At 47.4% G+C, this 24,893-nt stretch overlaps 1 protein-coding gene across 2 annotated transcripts; it reads right to left on the bottom strand.

The window, feature by feature from the left end:
- Window positions 1-869: 869 nt before the first annotated feature.
- LOC309570362 (calpain-2 catalytic subunit) lies at window positions 870-24,113 on the bottom strand (the record flags this gene model as incomplete). Of its 2 annotated transcripts, none has more annotated exons than XM_082277117.1 (20): window positions 870-1,417; window positions 2,027-2,085; window positions 2,556-2,672; window positions 3,289-3,367; window positions 3,712-3,780; window positions 4,892-4,956; window positions 5,949-6,006; window positions 6,508-6,573; window positions 7,212-7,248; window positions 7,997-8,208; window positions 10,252-10,433; window positions 10,754-10,914; window positions 11,138-11,212; window positions 11,847-11,932; window positions 13,344-13,427; window positions 15,317-15,485; window positions 16,391-16,524; window positions 16,892-17,010; window positions 23,034-23,103; window positions 23,877-24,113. In XM_082277117.1, 20 exons carry the CDS (start codon window positions 24,111-24,113, stop codon window positions 1,394-1,396), a joined length of 2,103 nt encoding a protein of 700 aa, XP_082133243.1. In that variant the 3' UTR covers window positions 870-1,393. The 2 variants fall into 2 exon arrangements, with proteins under 2 accessions (XP_082133243.1, XP_082133244.1); XM_082277118.1 differs by having other exon boundaries at window positions 10,754-10,839.
- Between the last annotated feature and the right edge of the window lie 780 nt (window positions 24,114-24,893).

Below are 24,893 nucleotides of genomic sequence, written 5' to 3'. Positions count from 1 at the left end.
TAGAAATGTTACCAGTAAGACACACTGCTGTTCTACATTACACTAACTTTCTGTATTAAACTGAACCCCTCCTCCCCCCTCCATTCCAGGTAGTTTTCCTGCATTTAAAATTAAGCTGAATCTGTTAGTTGCACATAACCTTTGTTAACCTTAAAAACTGAGGGACATACTTTAGAAAAAAAACCTTGGTACAAATATTTTCTAAATAAAGCCTTTCCTATAGAGCTATCCTTTCTATCTCTCTATGTGGCAATAATTTGATAATGAGCAGTATTTAACAGAAGAGCAAATAATTCCTTACAGGTGTTTAGGAGGAAGTGCCTCACCCTGCAGGCTCATGTTTTCCTACTAGGGAAGTCTTACTGCTTTCTGAAAAGGTGCCCATAAGGAAGAAATTGTTTGTAAGGAGGAGGACACAATTCCTCAGGTGGGGAAAATAAAGGCAGCAGCAACTTGGCTCGTGGTCACAGCCTCTGGCTGTGGGGTATATAGTATGAATTATCTATCTTAGAAACCTTTAGCTGTTCAAGCATTAATCGTTTAAAGTATCAGCCTCTCTAACATTTTATTAACTGCCCCACATCCAAAATCAGCTCCAGAAGCTGGTTTTCCCCTTTAAAAGGCAACAACTTATGTTCCTGAAAGCAAAAGCTCTGCATGTGCACTGTGATGATCTTTCTCTAAGGAAAAAAAAAAATTGCTTATTTTCAGCAGAAATAAGTCTGGCACACTTTATTTCTACTTTTTTTTTTTTAAATTTTATTTAAATACTTTCTTATATTTCAAAGGAACATAAATAAGATACAGGAACTCAAGATTCCACCTGAAAGCATAAGCTTTTCTCCTGCTCCAGGCACATCAATGCTCACTTTGACCAAACATGTACTTGCTGCAATAATTCTTTAAAGAATATTTAACTAGAATAGTGCTGAGGCTTGACACAAAACATACAAGGGACTCCTATCTCTGAATACAAGTGTTTAGATATGCAATACTATCTCTTTCCTGAGTTCAGATATGCAGGATGTTGTTCAAGCAGCACTTTCTTAAACCAGATTGTCAAGCTATAATGAGCTTTTTCTACCTGAAGTCCTGTAAAACGTCTTTAATACAAAGATATTAGCAAAGCAGTATTTTCAGAACTTGCACTGAGGATTCATACTAAAATAAAGCCTTTGTCCAGAGGCTATATGACAGTAGGCACAGAGTGCCAGACATAAAAATGAGGTTGCAGACTCTTCTGTTGAAGTAGAATGCTTTTCTTCTTGCAGTTGCTTGCAAAATCTGCTATGTGTAAGTTAAGGCACATTCATGTTACGATATTACTTTTATGTAGCTTGATTATCTTCACCTGATCATGCTCTTGTTGAGGTCTCAAGCTGATGCCAGTGGCTCAAATGACAGTAAAACACAGCCACTGTAACAACAGAGAGAGGAAAACGAGGTTAAATTTAGTTAAAAGACCTGTAGCAAGCATGCATATTCCCATTTCTAGCATAAAGTCAGCCTGTTGTTACAGAAGTAATTTTAGGATCTTTCCTGAGTGATTTAAATTTATATCTCATTTAAATCAGAGTTTTGGGATTCTTAGGTGCAGAAATAAGTTATGTTCAGGTAATAAGCAAGTCAAACATCTGCAGGAGGGTGCTTTTCTCCAAACTTAGCCCTTTCTACAGGGCACACATGGGGCACAAAGAAGCAGACATGAGCAAGACCATGAGTCTTGCCTACACAACTGCACCTACATTTTGCTCTGTTGACAGAAAAAGCAGGGAAGAAGCCAAAGTTACTGCCAGTAAAGGGATAAAGGGCTTCTGGTGTAAGTAACCTTGTTGTGATGTAGGTACATTTTTAAAAGGTAACCTTTCTTAGGGCTGCTTATAAATACACAAGGTAGATAAATCCAGCACAAATGTGAATTCTTATAACCAGCCATCCTCAGTCAGAATGGAGCAGGACAGACTGCATTCCCCCCCACTTTCCCCCAAAAGATGGAAACAAAGGTTTTAAAGCTAAATGAACTTACATTAACAAGGTTCAATTCTATTGTCCCACTTTTCTCAGTATCCAGTTTTCTAAACATTTCTGTGGTGGGAGAGAGATAACAGACAAGGGTGAATATAGGAACTAATTTGAAAGTTTTCCCTTTCCTTGTGCTTCAGGATCAATAAGGAATTTATTTAGTCCAAGAATCTGAAACTTGACAATGGCCTACACTCCAAATCAGAAAGGGCCACTCTAAAGTCATTGTGCAGGAGCAAGACTGAACCTTTTTAATTATTGTCTAGTATTTTTTACTCAACATAGAGTTGTTTGCAGGGAAGAGTGGCTGTGGTTCAGCAGCCTGGCCTAAAAGACCGATTCCTAGATCTAGGACAAGCATGCAGAGTGGGGTACCAGATTAGTATCTCAGATTTTAACTTGTCTTAATACCTTACCCTGGGCTTCTGGACAGTTCTGCCTGGACAGTTCTGCCTGGACAGTTCTGCCTGGACAGTTACCTTGCTGCACTCACAAGGCAGCAGAGCCTGTCTGGTTGCTAAGCATGTACTCACTGAACAGGGTTTCGAGCCGAATCAAACACCGCACGAAGTTATCAAAGTCAATGACGAGGTCCTCATCAGCAAAACGAGCCACAATGACCTGGTGTAGCTGGCAGTTCAGTTTGAACCCTGAAAATGTAATCCAAGGATTTAAAACACTATTTCCAAAGAGCAAACATTGGTACAAAACGAAATGCCTCATCTTCCATGGTGGCAGGAGGGGAAGGCTCCAGAGTGCCCACAATTCAGTAAGTTAATTTGGGATTGTTTGGCTCTGGGATAGCCCTTCACTGTCCTAACTCAGATTTGCCCTTCAGTGGTTGCAGCAGCAAATTGGCTCTTAACATTCCTGAGAACATCAACCCTTGGTGAAGCCAGTTCTATTCCTGTGGTCACAGTATCCCAGTTACTGGTTCATGCCAAGCTCTCTGTACCCAGAGGCACTCACTGGAAGACAACATTATGCTGCTAAGAGACCAGATTGCTGCAGTTATTTGTGCTTCTCCAAAAGCTGGTCACTCAAGAAAATAACTGCAAACCTGGCACTCCTTTGAGATGCTTTTAGTGTGTGTGCCTGCATGGCAGGACAAGAGCCCAGGCTGAGCATCCGGATCAAACAGAGGCCTCCAAGTCTGGGAACACAGCATTTTTCAGCTTACCAGTGATACACAGCAGACTAGTGAGCATCTCTGAACCCTGCCTGAAACTGATGTAACCCTATAAAGAGACAGATTGGTATAAATACCTGCTGTTTCCAGTGCCCTCCTCATCTCATACGAGTTCATGGTACCCGATCGATCCACATCAATTTCCCTGTAAATTTTCTGCAAAACACAAAGCCCAAAGTGATACCTTGACAATCGTTTTCAGAGCGTGGTTTGGCTTCTGGCAGAAGTGAAACATTTTGAAATGCAGCCTGCATGTTACTTGAAGCACTTTGCAACATTGGTCTGAAGGACTTGCTACTTACATCCACTTCTTCTAGAAGCAGCTTTAAAAAGTAAGGGTTTTTTTAATGCAGCAGCCAGAGCAGATAAAGACAAAACCTGGGGGGCTGAGGCCACACAATCCCTGCTCTGGGGAAGGTGACTGTGCACATTGTATGGTACAAATCAGTCTGCAGCCACTTGTATGTGGGGATTGTTCTCCCAAAGAGGTTGTGCCTTACCTGGTACTTCTGAATCTTTGTCCAGAGGGTGTGGAACTCCTTCAGCCCCAGTTTGCCACTCCCATCATTCTTCTCTGAGTTAAGGAAATTTCCTCAGAGGGAAGAGAAAGGGGTTTCCTCTCCCTGTGCTGGGTTTACTTGCATGGGCAGTTGTGACTTAAAAAAAATTGCAAACAGAAAAGGGATTCGAGTCCTCTCTGAAGGACTCGTCCTCTCTCCAGGACTCATCCTGTTGAAATACACCACTGGTGTCCAAGGTTTCTTTCTACATCATTAAGATCATTAATTTAAACCATGACCAGTTCGAAAGCTCTCTCTGCACCCCCATGGCAAGTCTGTGTCTTTTCACTACAAGTATAAACCAGCCAGGATGATGCCATTTTGTCCTGTGCTGTGGGTTCAACACCTGCAGTTACTGGAGCACAAGTCCCAGGTCTGGATTATAAACAGGAAAAGCCACAGCCAAGCCTGCTATTTGGAGAATTTCAGCTCTGGAGCAAACAGCTCTAACAAAAGAACCTGGTCACGGCCTTGCTCCAAAAACCTGCCAAGGAGTCCCTATGGACTCCTGTATTTTACACCAAATTATAGAAGAGTATCATCTTGTGTTGGTAATTTTCCCTTTTTCCAACTCTGCAATTCAACTCCCACTGCACAGAGAAGCTGAACACAACTATTCTTAGACCTGATCCTTCATCCTACACTTTTTCCCGTATTCTTAGGAATAAAAGCTCCTAAAATCCTGCATACTCTCTGCTTCCTGTACAGCATGTCAAAACAAAACACTGCATTTGCTTCCCTCATTTTCCATTTGCTAACTTCCCATGGCTTTGTGATGCTCTTGCCAACTCCAGCCAGATAACAGAGAGGTGAAACAACCCTAAGCCAAGGCCATCCTCACCTCACCTTTTCCCAGCACAAACATCACCCAGCTAAACCAGACCACCCAACAGCTGGCAAGGCTTCCAGGCAGACTGCCTTGTTTGACAGTGGATTTTCCCATTGCCTGGAATAATGCATATGTCATGGTGAACAGTAATAGCAAGGAACTGGATTTTTCAGGGGAATCAGGGTAAGACCAGCTTCTCCACCTCAGGATGGATCCACCAGGGAGCAAAGGCAGCTCGCCTGCTTCAGCCCAGGAAGGGGAATATCATCTAGGAAGAGCCTTAAAGGATACATCTAACAGGTCAACCATTATTTTGCATGTCTCAATACTAAAGCCATCAGATTTAATATCTTGGCCTGTAAAGAAAGAGCAAAAGACAGGATTATCACTGCATGCTGTACCACAGCACCTTCCTAAATAGCTCATGAGCTCTCTGAACCAGTGTATCCACCCCAGCCTTTATGTGCTTCCATCGGTGGCTTCCTTTGAGCTGACAAAGGAGGTCTGGGTGCAAGTGAGCTGGGATGTGTCCCCAGCAAGCAGCCTGGTTAGTCTGGTTTGGAGGTGTGCTACAGCAGCAAGAGACAGAGAGAAAAGCTTTCCTGCCCTTACTGTCTGCCTGCAAAGTGGGCTTCTGTGGACAGCGTGGACTTGCAGCTTATGGAGGTCGGCAGGAGGTGCCTTCATGCAAGGGCTGAACATGAAGCCAAGTTTGGTAGCCAGCAACACCCCCTTGCTGATAACTGGCTGCTGCACACAGACACAGACCACAGTCCTGACCATCTGCATAGGATTTCACTTTGGAAATTAAAGAGACACTTATTTCTCCAAGCACTTGTTTCTTGAGCACTGTTTAATGGGAAGGAAAGTAAAGCGGAGCCAAGCTAGGAATCTCTTCCCAGAACAAGAAGCTCAGAGTTTCAAAGTTTCTCCTCCTCCTTAGGGACACCCCAGACCATTGGCTGGGCTACTGCCTGAACCACTCCTGCGTGGTTCAATACTTAAACAGCAGCAATACCTCTCCTGATTATTATCAAGGATTATTCAAATCCATCCATCTTCCTGGCAGCAAATTCCCAGTGGCAGATGCTGGGATAAAAACCACCCATCTGTACCCTGCCAAAGCACACATCTTGTGAAACACCTTCTGGGCTGGCACAGCCCCAGCGTCTCTGCAGGCCCTCGAAGCAGCAGAGGGAGCACACGGCTGTGGCCATATGGAGAACAGGTCCGGGGCAGAGCCCAGGCTCTGACCCTGCCCAGGTCAGTGGTGCCCTCTGTGCTCCCATGGTGATGCTGGCAACCTGCTGGTGGCCATCTGAAGCTGCTGTTGGAGGAAGGCACTTACGTCTAGCCAGGATTTTATTCAAGATGCTGCGCAGTTCGAAGGCGGAGATCTCTGCGTCCTGTGGAAAAGAGGAAAACAAATTTTCCACTGTGGCCTGCAGACACCATCTGCAGCCTCTGATTCCTTTGGGCAAGTTGGCCAATTTCAAAGATCCCTTCGAGTTCAGTTCCCTTGAATGGAAGCAAGTGGGACGCTCTCCCCACCTCCCATTCCCAGGAGCACCACCAATTCCCAGAGATCAGCATATCCAGCTGCAAGGTGTGCCCGAGGCAAGAGCAGCCTGGGGAGAAGGCACAGCCTAGCCATGTGCTCTGCCCAAGGACAGAACCCGGGCCCTGCAGAGATAAATGTTGAGCCCACAGCTCAAAAGGAGCAGACATTGTTCACCAGGAGCACCCACAAATCCGTTGTGGAAGCAGATGGGCAACTGCACAGATTATGGGATACACAATTGTGCTCACACTTGAGAGCTGGCTCAGCACAAGGACTAAACTCTGTCCTGGAGGAGGCATCTCTCTTACCCACTCATCCAGTAAGACACTACCAGAAAAACACTCACATTTCCTGCTAGCTGCCCAAAAAGCTTTTTAAAGCTGGGTTCGATGTCATCTTCACTGATCTCAGTCTAAAAGACAGAAGCAGAGAAGGTCAAAAGGAGGAAAGTTTCTGCCTGAGAAAGATTTAATGCATTTCCTTGCCCCTAGTAAAAAATTTAAATGGCAAGGTTGTAGGTACAAAGTGATTTTTACTATGATTTTATTCAGTTTTATTTTCAGGGGCACCTCAGACTGCTGGCATTGCAAATGCTGCAAAAAACCCCCACCACACATGGGGTAGCTGCATTTGTAGGCAAAGCATCTCCAGCTCCAGCAAGACTAAACATATGGTGAGCCACTAGTTCCTCCTGGAAACAGCATCATGTGCAGAAACACCCCTACTGCTGAAAGCTGCACTCCTGGATTCCTGGAGAGCAAAGGCAATTTCCTGCAACTCCAGTTAACACTTCAAAAAGTACCTGAGTGTACCTCTGCCTAGGAAGTGCAAGCTCTGGATAAAGGACATCACTTGTTTCCATTATTTTCCTGATGATATTTCTACCTGCTTGACATCCAGCTACGGATATTGAAAGATCTTTTCCCAAAGTGGGACAACATTTCTTGATAATTCCTACAGAAAACATCACCCTGCCTAGGGAACAAGCACTCCAACCCCCCCTTACTTGCAACAAAATTATATCCATTTAAAACATTTAATTTTATATACCTCATCATAATTGGCTTCAATTTCATCATCTATCACCCTAGAAAGAGAAAGAAATCAATATTAAAATCAAAACAAGTCACTTTTATGATGCTTTTCCTTCAAGTTTCAGTTCAAGAGAGATTCTTTAAAATGTGGGAATGACAATGAGCATTCAAAAGTTACTGGATTAAGACACTGCATATCACAGGGAAAGCAGAATTTTGCCAGCTATGGCAACAAGAGTTTGAAGAGACAGCACAAACTGTGCAATGTCCTGCAGAGCCACAGAGAGGATTTGGGGCTCACATAACTCTTTGGGGTCACTGCCTGCTTAGCACAGGACCAGGTTCTTGGGTGCAAATCAAACTTTGTCTAATCATGTCTTTTTTTTCTCTTTAAAACAGCAAAAAAGAGCCCTAAAGTAATTCTGATGTGTTTCATGCTGTCCCCCAGGTGCTGAGGGAGCACCAGACCTACAGGTGGTGCCCAAGCAGTCCTAAGGGCCCATCAAAACCTGAATGTGTCCTCACACAACAAACATCCCGGGTTTCTCACTGCTGCAGGAATATGCAGCAGAGTATTACAGGAGAGAGGAAGGTTTTTGCTTGCTTTGAATCAGGGGAACCCAATACAAAAGACCCCACACTCCTTCCTGAGGCTTTAGCCCAGCTGCTCTTCAAGATGCAACATGTCTAAGTCTTTTAATTTAAATTCAATAGTAACAGGGATAACAAAACCAAAATAAATAACAACAATCTCCCCCATGAGCCCACACTGCTGTTACATGGTCAGCAGAAGCTACCTACGTGGAGTTTGCATTTTTTTCAGAGAAGACTCTGAGGCAGAAGTCCCCGTTCTTGTTGGGTTCGAAGGTGGAGGGCACGATGATGTATTCTCCTGCAGGGAGCTTGAACCGGTTCAGCACCTCCCGGAGGTTGATGAAGGTATTGGATTTTTCCCGGGCTTTGTTGGTCAGGAAGAAGTTTTTGCTCAGATGAATATTTGTCTGTCCAGAAAACTTAGGAAAAGCAAAGGCAGGTTAGAAAAAACCCCTGAAGTCTGCATGTGTTCACATTTACACATTACAAATACCACAGATGTACAGGGAAAAGAAAATGAAAGAAACAAGATGTCAGTTTGACAGAACTGCAAAGAAGAGAAAGGGGGTGGAACTCCTGAGATGTGGCTGCAAATGTATTTTGCAGATCATTGCAACAAATCATTCATGTTTTGCTTTGCAGATGGATGATGAGTGTCTGAAGACATTGGGCAAATTCTTCCCTGAAAGAAGAATTTTTCTTTAAATTGAGATGGCACATGAGCCATGTTCCTCTGGTCCCAGAGCTGGTGCCACCTGCAGCCCAGCTGTGCCTCTGAGGTCAGGATGCCTTAGAGCAGAGCCCGCTCATGGAGGGCTCCAAGAATAAAACAGAAAAAAAAAATAAAATAAAATCAAATTTGGAGTGTAACATCTAGTGGAAGGTGTCCCTGCCCGAGGCAGGGGGTTGGAACTGGATGATGTTGAAGACCCCTTCCAACCCAAACCATTCCATGATTCTGTGATCTTCCAGAATGAACTCTTTTTGCAGGGTCTTACAGGTGGGCTGTTTCACCTCCAGAAGCCAACTTCAGGAATGTGCATCTTTCAGAAACCTCTTCCTTCCTGTCCTCACATATTTTTAAGAATGAAGAAAGGATTTTTAAAACCTGTCAGACCTGCTGCATAGTGGGAGATAAAATTCCACCTTTTGGGGGAAAGAAGAGTCATGGGGACTGTAGACAGAGTAATTTTTCTTATGGAAATTAGATATTTGGACCACTAGGGTGAGTGACAGAGCACTGCTAAGGCATTTAAAAGCTACATAAGAAATTTAATTAACCAGTAGCACCCTTTCCTTTCCTGATGAAACCATACTTTACACAGAAGCCACTGGTTTGGGCACAGCCTAAGGAGCCTTGGGGTGCCCTGGCTGCTTCACACAGACCCCCACAGGGACCAAACCCAGTAATGGGGTTACCCAGGGGTTTTGCTCAGCTTCAGTCCTTCCTCTGAGGAGCAACAGCTCAGAGGCATCGCTGCATTGCCACCCCTCTGTGACCGCCAGGGAGTACTGTTAGCTGCCTGCAGGCAGAAACAGAGAGAAACCAAAAGGGGTGATGCTTAGGGAAATGAATAGAGACACCTCCTCGGAATATATTCAAGTGTCAAACACGAACTCTGTGCAAACCTGGGGAAAGCAGCCGTGCTCTGGGGGAGCAAATGTAGGGCTGGGCTGGGACAAGAGCCATGGAAGAGCTGCTTTGGGGAGTTTCTGCAGCACTGAACACTCCTATCCCAATCCAAGACACTCTGAAAATGCAAGGTGGGCTCAAGGCCCCTTCCAGAATGAACAGCCTCTAACTTCAAGCTGTCCTGCAGTGAAGTGGGATCCTCTGAACCTCTTCTTCCCACCAGCCATGGAGCCCCAACTCTGCACCTCGACCACCAACTCATGTCACATACCTCTGGGGGCACCTGCAAGGAGAAAAGGAGAGAGTCATTTGCTTGTTGAAGGGCATTTCCAGGGCTACTTCTTTTCACCACTAGTTAGCAAGGACATCCACATTCTTGGAAAAAAAAAAAAAAGAAAGACTTGGCTTGCAGGAAGGTGAGTGTTAAGCCCACATCACCCAGGGCTGAGTGCTGGCTCAGCTCCCAGCTCCATCCCAGAGGCAGGTGAGGCTCACTTGGGGCAGTGTGGGCACAGCCACAGCCCGGCTGGTTGTGGCTTCCTGTTGAAACTCCTCCCTGCATCCCACCATGACTTTTATTGAAGGCTCAATTTCTCTACTTCCTCCACCTCCTCTTTCACACTCCTGCCCCTCTGACCTCTCCACCACCAGGAGAGAAGGCAGGGGCTGAGCAACACCATAATGCAGCTTTTTGTTTCTTTACAGCTTCCTTGCTGCAGCTGCCATCCGACTCGACCCATCTGAATTCTGATGGAAAACCCAGCATGAGAACTGCACTACCCCATTTACAGAGGGAATGATTTTCCCTTTTCCTCCCACACCCCTGTACAGCCTTCCTTGCCTCATAAATGGCAAAGCCAATGGTGTGCATGTCCTCCCCCATCTTGCGCTGCTTCCGACGGTGCTTCTGGATCAGCCCGATGAGGAAAGTGCAGCCCCCCTCAGGATCATCGGGGTCCTCGTCCTCTTCCTCCAGCTTGATTAAATACTGTGGATTCGTCCAGAAAGTGTCTGGGAAGTGGATTTATGCAAACTGCTCAGAGGCTTCTTTGACAGCAACCATGATGATACAGAAACACGTCAGCTAGGACAGACGTGGCTCTGACTGCCAAAATCAACAGTGAGAAAGGAAAACCAAGGCACTGCCCTGCCCACCCCCACCCCAGCCCTTACAACCACAACTGACCCTCATCAGGGAGCCACGTTTCCCAGACACCTGTACTTTTTGGAGATTAGGCCTAGATATCCCATAAGCCATCCCAAACCATCTCCTGGAAGCTCACAGAGAAAGTACAAGTGGACAAGTAAAAAGTTTCTCCAGTTTTTCTTACTTGGGTAGTTCCTGCAGCCCCCTGCAGTGGCTCCTCGCCTCCAGTTTCCATCCAGCTTCAGCAGGCTCCACTTTTTGTACCTGTCACTTGCCAGGGTGTCTGGAGTCAGGTTGCAGATCTCCAGACGGGAGTAATGCCTCAGGAAGTCGTTGAACGCCATCCTGTGGGAGGCAATGCCACTGGCAATATCTCCTCCGGAGGGACAGGTTTTCCATACCACCACCTTGTCCATCCTCCCTCCCTGTCACTGGGATTTAGCACTAGGATTTGGGGTGAATTTGCACACTCATCTTGGAGGGCAAAGTGGGAGAGGTCACTTTGTAAGAAAAAAGCAGAGCAGGTGACATTCCCTTCTGCCTGAAAAGGGAACTCAGTGACACTTACCAAAATTCCCCATCTTCGTGTCTCCTGGTCAGTCGCTCCCGCACCTCAGGGTCAACACCACTCCAGTTTGGGCAGCTAGAAGAGAACCCCACATCAACTACAGCATATGGGAAAGGTGAAACCCTAATGCAGCTGGTCTGGCACAAGACCTAACTTTTAGCAGCTCCAGAATTCTCAAACCACTGCAGAATTAAAAATAGATGGACCTGGCATATAAGATACCTCACTTCTCAAATATCCAAGGTAAGGATGAGAAGCAGAGTGTTATTTTCAGAAAGTGCTAATACCTGGACTGAGACAGAGCTCTGTATCAGAAAAAGGAAGAGTCAGGATAAAAACTGCCCAGCCACAGAAGTGAGTAAACTCCAGCTTTCACGGCTAGCAACAGAAATGGGATTTTTAAAGCCCTTTAGAAAGTGAGTTTTCAGAAGCTCACCACTGAATCCAGGCTGTTAAATAAGCAGAAACTACAGGGAGCTTTCTAGGATTCACCAGCCAAATCACTGCATCTTACACAAAGGCAGGGATTTGCATGGAAGGTACCACATACTGTGATGGCAACGAGGGAGATGATGGTGATGGGATGCTTCTCTCTGAAACAGTTCCATGTGAACATCACCCCCAGACACGACTTACAGAGGAATTTCAGGTAGGGAACAGACAGACAAGATCAGAAACACTGCTGGCAACGTGTAAGCCATTGACTCACTTGTCATTCCATTTCCCAGTCCACTCCACTTCCCCCCAGGGATTTCGGATTCTGATCAGCTTCTGCACTGTTCCTCGGAAGTTCACCTGATGAGATCAGAAGCTTATGGAGAGCTACCCAGAGACTCAGCACCACACTCCCTCCCTCATCTTCTACAGTAATCAAAAACATGACAGAGCAAGTATCTCAGTGCTAGGTGTGACAATGTGCACACATCTGGTCCAAAAGACAGAAGTCCAGCTGCTTCTGAGTGAGCTTCACGCAGCCAGGCTTGTCCAGAGAAGTTTCACAGCATGCACAAACCAAAGCTCATAAAAACCAAAATGGTAGATTTGTGCTGCTAAAAAATCACCTCTGATAGGACTGCAAGCAAAGGGAATGTAAAACTGCTACAGGACAGCCAAAAACCATCACTTAGGTATAAACTGCCTCTTCACATTCAAATGCCTTTTTACCCCCCTGCTTATACATAAGATGAGCCTGTTACAACAGACAGGACACTCAGACTGGCCTCGGGACCCCTCTGACCACACCAATGCCCCCAGTGCAGCAGCCTCAGACCCTCCTCTTGTCATCTGCTGGTCTCTGCACACACACAGAGGCCAACGCAAGCACAGGCCAAGCTGAGAGCTTCAGTGGGAACACACCCACTATTTCTGGGAAACACAGCACTTGAGGCAGCAGCTGGTGCACCTCTGGAGCCTGAAGCCAAGAAAAATGAGGAGCAGCAGCACAGAGTCCCGAGATGACACCCAGATGAACCATCCTCACAAAGTCTGCACAGATCTCCAAAGGAACAGCCTAAGCCATGCCTACTTGTCAATTAAGGTGAACAAACTCCCTCTTCCCTGCTTTTGCTGTGAGAGGAAGACCAAATGCACACCCACAAACCAGCACAGCGTGTCAGCTGCTCCCTACACCTCATCCTGAACTTTCAAAAATTATTTCAGAGACAGTTATCAGTGAACTAACCGAAAATGCACTGCACACATGGAAGGATGCCATGACCTGCTTCCCTTGTTTTGTCTTGCCTTCACCAGTTACCCGCTCTTGGGCAAGCTCCTTCTATTTGAATACCATGCCCTGCTGCAAGGTGCAGTTCAGCAGGCACTTCAGAGACAATAATATTTGTTTTCCTTGCTTGGGACACATCTTGCTGTGTGTTTAAGGTTAAGTGTGGGCTGCTGAACAGAACTGCAATGAAGGGCCTAGTCACCAGCAGAGGGTAGCATGCCCTCTGCACAGAGCTGCCCACCACCCTGCTCACTGGGAAATAGCCAAGCTTGTGGAATAACAGGGGGTTTTTGGTCAAATACCCAAGAAGGCAAATCTGTGTTGATTCAAAACATACCAACTCATTATGCATTCCTTCAGAAAGAAGAGACTCAGAACCCAATTAAGCAAAATAGGTGACACACAAGAATTGACAGTGCTGAAGATGGGTTTGTGGTTGCCACACACAGGACCTGCTGCACCCTAACGGGGTGGCACACGTACCTCCTCTGCCCCGGTGACCGAGTACGCGTGTCCCTTCACCAGCTTCTGGGAGGTGACTGCCTCTGTTTCTGCTGCACTGGTGATCTGGAAGAGCAAAGAACATCAGTGATTGCAGCTTCCCATGGGCAAGGGATCGCAAAGAACAAAGTTTCCCCCTCCAACAGAGCTTTCATCTCACTGGGAGATGGCAGGAGTGGTTTAGCTGTTGCACAAAAGTGTGACAGAGCAGGGAGAGGGGACAGCAGCACATGTGGTGGTGCTGGAGGCCCAGGGACCCTGTTTGTGGCATGGGGTACAAACCAGAAGCCCAGCACTGAAGCAAAGCTCCCTCTTGGCTCCAAAACACTTGGTGTGGTGCAGCCACTCTTGTGCATCTCAGAAGGGGATTCACACAATAAACTCCATATTCTCAAGGGATCAGGAGAAAAACAGGGAGTGACTGGCCTAAGGCTACACTGGGATCACACCCAGATCCAGCAAGTTTCAGGGTCAAAAACCCCCTTCAGCTCCACAGCAGGGTGGGAGGGTCCCCTCCCTCTCCCCAGCACTGCCACCCTAGGACCTGCCCCACAGGGCAGCAAGGGAACAGGCTGGACTTTGGATGCCATTGGTACCTGAAGGCACATCCCCCTCTCAGTTTCTCACAGCCACTGCTTGGGCAGTCTGGCCTTTAAACACCACAGAGAAAAGTCACTTCTTGCCAGACAGTGAATGTTTAACCACCTATGAAACATATGGCTGCCATTGTCTTCCCACCCCTTCTGAAGTGTGTGATCTCTAAACAAGCATATTTGAAACTAAAACAGAGAGGACTGGATCGAGCAGGCAGGATTCCTGCTGTCAATTCATGGCCTATTACTGCCCCACAGCACACTCTCCATGTAATGCTTAATCTCTGTGTCCATATTTCTCTTACAAAAGAGAAGGAAAGATATCACAAGAATTTTTTTTCAGAGGGTACGCTCAGCAACAGTTAATTTACACTACAGACCAACAACATAATGTATTTACTCTCCACCCCCAGCCACCCCAGGGATTTGTATCAGTCTGGGGCAAAAATCCAGATGTCAGATTCTTATCTAAATGAAAATGAGTAAAACAGGCCTCAAAAATACCATGAAGTCAAATACTGACATGAAGCCAGCACTTTTCCTGCTGCAAAGCTTCTCTCTCCTGGGACCCTAACTTAACTTGAAAAATGGGAGGAAATATTTACATTTATATTATGAATGGAGTTTCTGTAAACAATTTACCTTTCCTTTAGACACAACTAAGATGCAATCTCATTTGGGAGGAGGGTGATTACCACAATAACAATACTTAAGACTCATTTTCAGTAAGGCTAAAAGCAGTGCTGAATCCTTGAAAGCAGGGCCAAAGCTCCTCTTTTCTTTCCCAGGTCCAACTTCTGACAAAACCTTCCCATAAAACCTTTTAAAGGTCTGGCAACAGTCCGAGCCTCTCTGCTTCAAGAACAGAACCCAGGTTTTTTGGGAACATTTTAGGTACAACTTGTGCGACAAAAAGGCTGCAGCAAGGCTGGATGTTGTGACCTCTGAGCACATGACTGCAGGAGCCATTAGCAGCAGCTTTCTGTCCAAACCCACTCAGCCTGTGCCATCCTGCTGCCCAGCTAAGGCTTTCTTTGGGACACAAATGTGCATCAGGACCCCCAATGAGTTCCCTGTGCGATTCATTACCACGAACCTACAAAACAGCAAAAGGTCTCAAGGAAGAAGCACAAGGGAGGGAATGAGTTTTTACATGAACTAATGAAGTTTAGTTTCAACCTAACCCCCACGAAGAGCACTACTGGGTCACAATTGTGGGTCAAATTCTCCAGGCACAAGGTAGAGCAGAGAACCACAGGCAGAGGGGACTGGCACCCTGTGTGCAGCTCCTGAAGGTGCAGCACAGGTCCACCCCCAGCCTGTGTGCACAGCAAGAGCCCAGCAATGAACCTGCTAACTCACATCGATGGAGCAGCCAAGGAGAGAGCCCTTCTGGAGTGCCTTCTGAATGATTTTGAAGAGGTTGGGGGGTGGCTTCTGCAGCTCAAACCATTCTGCAATGCCACCGGTGAAGTCCTCGAAGCCTTCGGTGGTGGCACCACCAGAGAGGGACTCATACGATCCGTTCAGCCTGCATAAAATGGGGGACAGACACAACCATCAGGCTCCCTGTTCTCCTCTCACACACACACAACCATCAGGCTCCCTGTTCTCCTCTCACACACACACAACCATCAGGCTCCCTGTTCTCCTCTCACACACACACAACCATTCAGGCTCCCTGTTCTCCTCTTCCCTTCAGGAGAGGCACTCAATGTGCACTCAATGTCACAGCATTTCTACTTTCAGGAGCATTACAACAGCACAAACATGTCCCTCCATTCAAGCCTTGCTTCTTAGACCTGTGTACTTGGAAAGCTCAGCATAAAATATTATACGATCATGGATACAGCTTGCAGGTTCAGTCATATCAATGACAGGAATCATGAACACTATCTGAAGAAAAAAACAATGCAAAAAAAAATTAAGACCAAACAATTTGCCTCTCTAGTTCCAGAGTCTTTAAATCCCTTTAACAATTATGGGTCTGATTTTCAGCGGATCTACATTTCTTGAGTAAATTCAAAATAGTAAAGTTAGAGGACAGAATTCCTCTCTGGCCAACCCAAACGTGGAGATTCAGATATGAGCACAGAACACAGACCTTTGCACTGAAGCACTGCAGCTGCCAAGCCCTCAGAGGTGCACAGAGCATATGAAATGGAGTTTCCCAGGCCCTGGTGACAGAAGGCTCCAGGAACAGCCCCACCACAAGATGCAAGAGCTACTTTTCTTGGCTAGCAACAAAACCAACACTTTTGGCTCCTTGTCTTAGGCATCTGTCAACAAAGCTATACCAAAGGAGCCGTTGTGGGATGTCCCAGAAGCTGCAAAGGCTAATAGGTACACCAACCCTTTAAATGCACAGCATCCACACAGCTGGGGATGCTGTGGGGAAGCAGGGATGTGAGTGGGGTGGCAGCCTGGCCGACTCACTTGGCGTAGGCCTTCTCCAGCAGCGCGCTCCAGAACTCGCTGCCCTCCGCCGAGTGCACAAAGAGCAGCTCCCCGTTCTTGGTGGGCAGCCTGTCGTCCACCACCACATCCACCCACTCCCCGTACTGCCAGAACTGAGGGAAAGAGAGCACAGACATCCATCACCACCCAGTGCTGGGCACTCCCATCACCAGGAGATTTATCTTTGAATGTTGATTTCCCAGGAGAAAAGCAATCCCTCCCAGCCAGCTTCACCCACCCTGTTTAGGGATGCACATAGTCAGCTGGCTCTGCTCAGGGAGGAAGGACCACAGAGGCAGCCCCTGCTCCCAGCTCTTTGATCAGTGGCCTTGTTCCTTCCACCATCCTTCTTAGATGTCTCCCTTTTTCTTTTTTTGTTTCCCACAAAGCCATGCCAGGAAACATCACATATGGATACCTAGCCAGCCACGCTGGCTCCTGCCCAAGAGCACTAAGGGGAAAAGGCTGTTTTCCACATACCTGGAAGTGGAAAATTCCTGCATATTTATCCTGGAAGCTCTGGTCTTTGGGAACAACACGGGCCAGAATTTCTTCATTCAGGGTGAGAGAAGCAATGGCAGCCAAGAGCCAACAGTCCCCTGTAAAAAGAAAACAAAACCCAAACCAGACAGCATTCATTATTCAAACTGTAGTTTTTGCACTGCATCAGGATTGTGCATTATAACCAACAGTCCCCTCTCATCACTTTATCTCTGAGACAGATGAAATACATAAACACAAATGCCCTCCAGGTGCAGGCAAGTGTTTCCTCAAGACCAAAGTCATAAAAGAAAAAAAAAAAAGTAGGCTTTTTCTGACCTACCACCACAGTTATCACCCATTCTGGCACTATTTGAAAGAAAATTTAATATTCAGTTGAATGCCTAGATGTTAGGAAGCAGCATAGGGAAAAGGCAAAGAGCCTGTGGGCACACACAGGTACTTAGAGGTGCAATTTCTCCTCAAAGGGACAGTGTTTTCTCAGGCATAGGCTACATTCCTTCCCTTCTCCATGTTTAATAAACATGTTGCCTTGCTATCCAGAAACCTGTCCTGCAGGCAAGCTCCCTTTAAGTCTCTTGCCAGCCTCCCTCCAAACAGGAGCTCCTTTCACCTTACACACCTCTGGAGGCCCTTGCTCGAGGCCTCTCTGTTTAGTCCCATGTCTCGTCTCCAGCACAGTCACCAGAGAGCCAGGAAAGGCCTGAAGGCAGGCACTGTTTCCCAGTCCCACACACCTCTTCATCCTGCCTGGGATGGAGCCAACCCACACCAGGCCTGCACACCGCAACCCCAGGGCACAGGCTGCCTGGACAGTGCTTTTCCACACCACCTCCTGCCATGCAGAGAGAGGAAGAGACCTCAGCTCTATAAACATTACACCTGTACTTTCTGTAATTATTTTCAGAGCCCAGTTTTACTTTACCAGAGCAGGGACCTTTCTGCTCAGCCACGAACCTCCCGCAGCCTGTTAGCGAGACGCTCAGAGATTTACAGACCCAGATGATCCTCTGACTGCCACAGCCCGACACAAAACTCCTTGTTACCACTACCAGATCTGCTGTTCCCTTGCTTTGTGAACAGAGGGCAGCTGGTATTACACATGAGATCCCGCAAGAGTCCTGCAGGATTGCAGCTTCAGTGTGAGAACCTGGCCCAGCTGTCAGCAAGCCAGAGGCCAGCAAAGCAGCAGTCCATGCACAGCCACCTCTCTCCCATGGGAAAAGGCTCAAAAGCTTATGGGTGAGAAGCTGGGATCCAAACAGGAGAAAGTCTCAGGGTGAGTTAACTCTAAAGCAGCCCTGGAGGTCCACCCTCAGGCCCAAATCCATGACTGCTCAGACAGCACCAGCAGGAACATGGGCAACCTGCAGCTCCCTCCAGGCTGCCCTTGCTTTGCACAGCTGACCCCCAGCAGCAGCTCCATGAAATACATCTGTCCCACACATCTTTTCACATCTCAGGAAAGGTGTAAGAGGTGAAATTGCAGAATAATTTTAAAACCTGAGGTGCTTTTACAGCTTCACAACCTGGAGGGGGAGAACTAAACATAAAACTTTCCCTTCAGCCCTGCCTCTGGCTGCTTCTACTGTAATGAAAAAATCAGCTTCTCAGAGAAGTTTTAAAGCAGGAAAGTCACCTTGCTATTCTCCTGTGACAGACATGAAGCAGTGATGAACTTCCCCTCCCTATTCTGTGACAGCACATCCATCTCACCCTGCAAAGTAGTGACTCCTCTCACAGCCTCCTTCAAGGAGCTGAGACCCTCTTCCCTGGGAGCTGCATCCAGAGGTACCACCATGCACTGCAAAGGTGCTTGCTGGGAAAGAGAGGGCCAGGAGGAAAGAGTCTGGCTCAGAGGGCAGCTGCCATGCCATTCTTCCCAAGAAATATTAGCATTTCTATTCCACACCCAGGGCAGGGGCTGGGTAGGCAGAGAGCAGCACAGGAAGAACAAATGAATAACTCAACACGGCCACAGCAGCTCAGGAAGCCTTGGCCAAGAAGCTGATCAGGCCTCCAGATTATGATCACACAATTTAATGCTGTAGCATATCTTTGAGTCATGTTTGCCCTGGAGATAAGGAGCATGGAAATTCAAGGAGAAACTCCCCCCAGAGGACCTCCACGCCCACAAGCAGAATTTAGAAAGAATTTCCTTTACTTTCTAGCTGTCCCATCAAGGCAGACTGAAATTGCAGCCTGTTGTAAAATCTCTCAGTTGAACTTTATACTGGTTTCTAACAAGAATTCAGACTCAAACACAAATCTTAACTCTGACAACTCTGGGCAGAGCCTTGAGGTTTAAAGGTAGCTGCAGCAGATATGGAAGACATCCTTTGGTTTCCACACTTAAAAGTGCTCAACAGCCAGGATATCACCTCTACCTCTGTGAACAGCCATCACTAAAAATACACCTGATAATTCACACCCTGGGTGAGAACAGACTGTGTGATTATACCTGGAGTTTTAGCCTGCACTAAGAAAGCCTGAGCAGGGTCTTTACTAGATAGTCTGAACTTCCAGAATCGGTACTTTTGTAAGGTTCTTGACAGTGATTTTCCTTTGATAGGGAAGGAAAGTCCAAAGGGAGGCTGACAGACAGGTTGCTCAGAATCTGAAAGGAGTGTTAGCAAGGCTACATCAACCACAAATAATTTTTGTAAAGGAACGGTAGGTAGAACAAGGTTATCAGAAAAGGGAATATTATCAGGCTGTGAGTTGATCTATAACACATATTAACAAGAGATGCTATTTTTTGTCCTGTCATGCTTACATTTTGCTGCTTTCAATGTTTTACTTCTTATTTCCATACACCTATCTCTGCATTTACCTAATCTCCAGCTGTAACAAGAATGTTAGAAAAAAAAAAAAAAGTAATTGCAAGGCAAGCATAAATAGCCTTAAGGTCTTAAAATTAGCCATTCTGGAAAGAAAAGACAAACAAAACACACCCATCAAATGCCTGAAGGGCTGTAAGCAAAAGGCAGCTCCTCTGGTCACTGCACAGCTCATGTAAGAGTATGGGGTAAAAGAAGAATGTAGGTTCTGCCAACCACAGACTCATCATTATTTTAAAACAGTCTTAGATCAACAACTACTGAATGTATTTATATTAATACCATGGCACTCCAGGAAGTTTTCTGGTCACAAACACGAGGCTGTGGCAGCCCACTGACAGTAGAGTAGCTGTCAGCATGAGAACACCATGGGTCTGATTTTCTAAATTCAACCTATCCAATTAGTTATTATTTCACACATTTTTTATGTAAGGAGGACACACCTGGGAGATCCTGTGCTGTTTACACCCCAGTGTTGTGATACCATGGTGACATCCACTCCAAAAAAAAAGGTGGTTAAGGGTGAACCAGCCTTCTCTGGCTTTGGATCCTCCCCTCAGCTGTAATGAGTCACCACATCCCATGTGCTGCCATTTGGAGCCAAATACCATCACTGACTTTGCAGATCTGATGCTGCAAAACTAACTCCAAATACTTGCCTCTAAAAGTTTCTCCTAAGGAAAAAACCACAAAACAACAACAACAAACAAAAACAAAACAAAAAAACCCTCACAAGGCCAGAATAAAGGATAATCCAAATCCCAAAGGGGCAGAATTTTGGAGAACCTAATTAACTGTCAAGGGAACAACCTTTTCTGCACTGATGATCAGATATACTTTATAAGCATCACAGTTTCTTATAGTCCAGGTCAAAAGCAATGAAACAAATTTATGCACCTGGCCAAAGACTCCTGAACTAAAAGAAACTCTGCTCATTAGCTGAGCTGTTTGGTTACACATTCCCTGCCAAGAAGCTGCCATGCAGACACGATGGGTCCATGTGCTCTGGATGCCTCATCTGTCCCTGCAGTACTCCCAGATGTTCTGGAGGGCTCAGCAACAGCAATGAAATTCCCCATGGGCACAGGTCTGTTGCTTTTTGATCAAGCCTTTTGGGGGATAAATAAGACTACAAAAGCTTCCTACAGAAAAAAAGCAGCATAATAAAAAGTACAGGTTTCCAAAAGCACCTGACATCTTCCAGTGCAATCTTCTCTGTAACATCCTAAAATGTGATGGGACATTAACATTCAAAGTAAATACAAAGTTCAAGTAAATGGAAGCTTAAGCAAATTTATCAATACAAATGCTAGCATCAGATAAGGCAGTGGCAAAAAGGAAAAAAAAAAAAAAAGAATGCATCTGCCAGCCCCGTTATGTGAAAGAGCAGAGATTCCATACAGGCTCTTAGGAACTCAATGGCTATACAGAGGTAAGATCAAAAGCATCTAATTTTTAATCAACTGTCACACAATACCAAAATCCAGATTCATGAGAAGACAGCCAGGAGAGTCACTGCAGTACTTAGTAACGGTGAAAAAGGTGATACAAACAAGAACACTGACAACCTCTGATCCAAACAGAGTCAGGAGGTACAACAATACCAGCTGTGAGTCACTTCATATCCTCTGGTGACACCATACAACTCCACGACAACATCTGACTGGTCCAAAGACCACTAGGGCAGCAAGTGCTTTTATCAATTTAAAACAGAGTTTGGTACTAGCAACAGCAATTTCACAACTTGAAAATGAAATTTCAAATCTTTCATTCCCATGCTCTTGCTGCCACAGCATCTGGATAGAAAAGCTGGAAGCCTGCAGAAGGCAGAAAGCAACTAAGTGACTCCAGAAACCAGCATCTCTACAGAAATGCCAGATGTTGAAATGGCATTACAGTAAACTTTAATTTCAGTTTGAACAACTTCTTACAGTAAAGTTTCACAATAAAAAGAGATAACAGATGTCTGGCACGTGTGTTTAAGCACCGGGACATGCTTCATGCCAAAACAGTCATGGTGGGAGACATGATATTGGGCAGAAAGAGCACAGGAAGGAAGCTGGTGACATGGCAACAACCCAAGGCACAACAGAGCCTAACTCACACCACTGATGATATTGGGGCATGAGAAGAACCAAGTTCATAATCTAAGTATTTTTACAGTCAGGTATTTTTACACAAATGGCTGACAAATCTGGTTGTCAAAGCACTAACCTAAAAAACTTCTGAATGAAAACATAAGCACAAAATATAAGCTTCCCTGCCTGTTACATTTTTGGATATGAACACACAAATAGCAGCAGTGGGACTAGAAACTAAGAAGTTGCAATGTGGTGAATATTTGATAGCAAACAAACAGAACTTGGTTCCTTTGCCAACACCATTGCTTCAGCACAGCACAGCTCATATTAGTTGTGTTTCCTACATGAGAGCTTTCCCTCAACCACGCTATCTGTCTAATCTAAAACCCTCTCACTACAGCTATGGAATAAACAGGAGCCTGCTGCTTCCACTTCACTTTGTTTCTTCTCCTCAGACCTCTGCAGACATCCTCCACCTAAAACCCCCTTCTGTCAGGCAAGGCAGGAGAGAGGCTCCCAGGTTGGGATAGCTGTGCACTCACAGCCAGGCTAAGCCATTTGTTCCCCACTGTCCCCTGGCACTTCCCTGCAGCTCCCAGAGCTCCCCCGGGAGCCCCACCAAGGGGCTGCCATTGCACAAACTGAGCAGAAGCCATGGCAAAAGCAGAGGGCTCACAGGCTGGCCCATCCCTCCTGAAACACCCCAGTTTTGTCTTCCTTGAGAGCTGGCGACCAGCAGGAAGTCCCCCACACAACTTCTTTTCTCTCTACAGCATCTTCCCAAGTTTCAGGAGGTTCCTCCTGCTCAGCAGCACTCTCTCCCTCTGGGGAAAGAGAAGTCCTGCTATGCACACAACTGCTCTTCCAAGCAGGCTGTTAAAGGCAGAAATGAGTCAGGCTGCTCTCAGGCACATGGATGTGAACGTGAAAGGAACTGGCCCTGATCAGAACAGCCATCAGGAAACCACTGTGTGTCACCCCTGCGTGGTGCACACAGAAAGGCTGTGCTCAGTGGCCCAGCTCACACAGTCCCCACCTTTGCAGAATGCCAAGGCAAGGTGAGGAAGGTCTGATTTGATGTGAACAGAGGTGGTAGGATGCAAAAGGAAGTATTTAGAGAGTGAGTTACAGCCATGTATAAACCATGGTGTCCTGGGGTAGCACTCGCATGGAAAACTCAGCTTTCTGCCCCCACCTTACCTAAGGCCCCTTGGCAGATGTCCGTGCGGGTGGCTCCGCCGGCTATGAACTGGGGGTTGGAACACAGCTCCTGGGAACAAGACAAGCCTTTCATTACACGTAGCTGCAGCCAAGGCAAGGAACAAGGCCCCACTTGCAGCAAATTAACCAAACCATTGACCACAGCAGATGGACACCGCAGAGATGGAGCAGGGCAGGAACGGGTGCGTTCACCAAGCACAGTGAGAACGGGAGCTGGTGACCAAAGCTCGTGTGCAGCCATCTCATCTCACAGGACGTGTCAAGAGGTGCACTGCATTTTCACACACGTGCACACACCGCTCTGCCATTACCTCCCCACCACTGACTACGCCAAGGTCTTCCAGAAGCGCCTCGAGGCACCCCGGAGTCCACCTGACCCCACGGCTCCCATGGCTGGCAGGGCTGCTTCGGGAATGAACTGCTCGGCAGCAGACTCACGGCTCTGCTGAGGGAAAGAGTTACGGGAAGAGACAGCCCCAAGCGCTACCCAAAGAGATTTATCCACACGGAGCGCTCTGGATGGAAAGGAAAACGGCTTTTCGGCTTTGTTTGTTTTCCAGGCAGAGCACGTCGCGCTGCCAACCTGTCCCCGGAGCAAAGGGGAGCCTCCGGCGCTCTGAGCATCCGCGGCTGCACGGAGCGGGCGCACCGCGATTCTGCAGCCGGGGAGGGCTCGCACCGCGCTCGGCAGCCGCGCCCCGACCCGCCGCCCCCGCGCGATTCCATCCACCCAAATTTACGGCGTGGAGGAAGGCGAACGGCCGGGTGGCACGGCGGAACGATGCCACCGGGGATCCCCGCCCCCCTCCCCCGCCGCCCTACCGTGGGTCTGCGCCAGACGACGCCCTGCGTCTTGTGCGAGCGCGGCCCCAGCTCCCGGTAACCGAGGGCGGCGGGGCCGGCGGGGAAGGAGGGGTCCTGGAAGAGCCGCCCCTCCTGCAGGCACTCCTGGCGCAGCGCCCCGAAGTGCTGCCCCAGGTAGGGCACAGCGCGGTCGTGCCGCCCCGCGCCCGCCGCCGCCGCCCGCTCCTTCGCCAGCGCCGCCGCCATCCCCGCCATCGCCGCCACCGCCCCGCCCCGGCACAGAACATCCCGGCACGGCACATCCCGGCCCCGCCTGTCATCCCTCCCCTCCACCGGGTGCCACGCCACTGCTCAGCCCCGCCGCTTGGCGCGAGTCGCGCTGTCCCGGCAGTCGCGCGTGGAGAAACTTCCCCTCCCGCTCTCTCCAGCTCGTTGCCCCTTGGAGAGGCATCTCTGCCTCACTGGGCGCCTCATCAGCTTCACACCTGCGCCATCCCTGGCTCCCGTATTGCCACAGGTACGCATCAGTTTAAAAAAAGTTGGCATTTCCCGTGTGAAAACCAGAACTATCCATATCAATTCTCTAAGTTTAGACAAAAAAAAAAAAAAGACAAAGAGGAAAACCTAATGTGGCTCAAATCTCACTATGGTACATCTGTACCCCGTGTTATCACCTTGTTACATCTTCGAACATCGCAGGTAACAGATCGCTTACAGCTTGATTTGCTGGTGGTAACCACAGCACGTGTTTTGTCACTGCTGGCATGGACCCATCTGCGCCCTCCGCACAGCCCAAACCACAAACAATGAGTCCCCCCGAGTTTCCCCGAAACACGCACACATGGTGTGGGGGAAGCCAGCGTCTCTGTTTTGGCAGTGAGTTGCTGCCAAGAATGGCTGAAATGCTGCTGCTGGCACCCGTGTAGAACAGCAACCCTCCAAGAGAGAATTCAAACCATTTGTTTCATATTTTAGGTTTGACTCAGGACGTTCTGGTGCCAGGCAGTGTTCCCTGGGCAGCTCACAGACGCTGTG

Source organism: Coloeus monedula, assembly GCF_965178545.1.
Source record: "Coloeus monedula genome assembly, chromosome: 2".
Classification (NCBI taxonomy): Eukaryota; Metazoa; Chordata; class Aves; order Passeriformes; family Corvidae; genus Coloeus; species Coloeus monedula.
The sequence above is the reverse complement of the archived record's forward strand: the minus strand, read 5'-3'. Positions and strand labels throughout refer to the sequence as shown.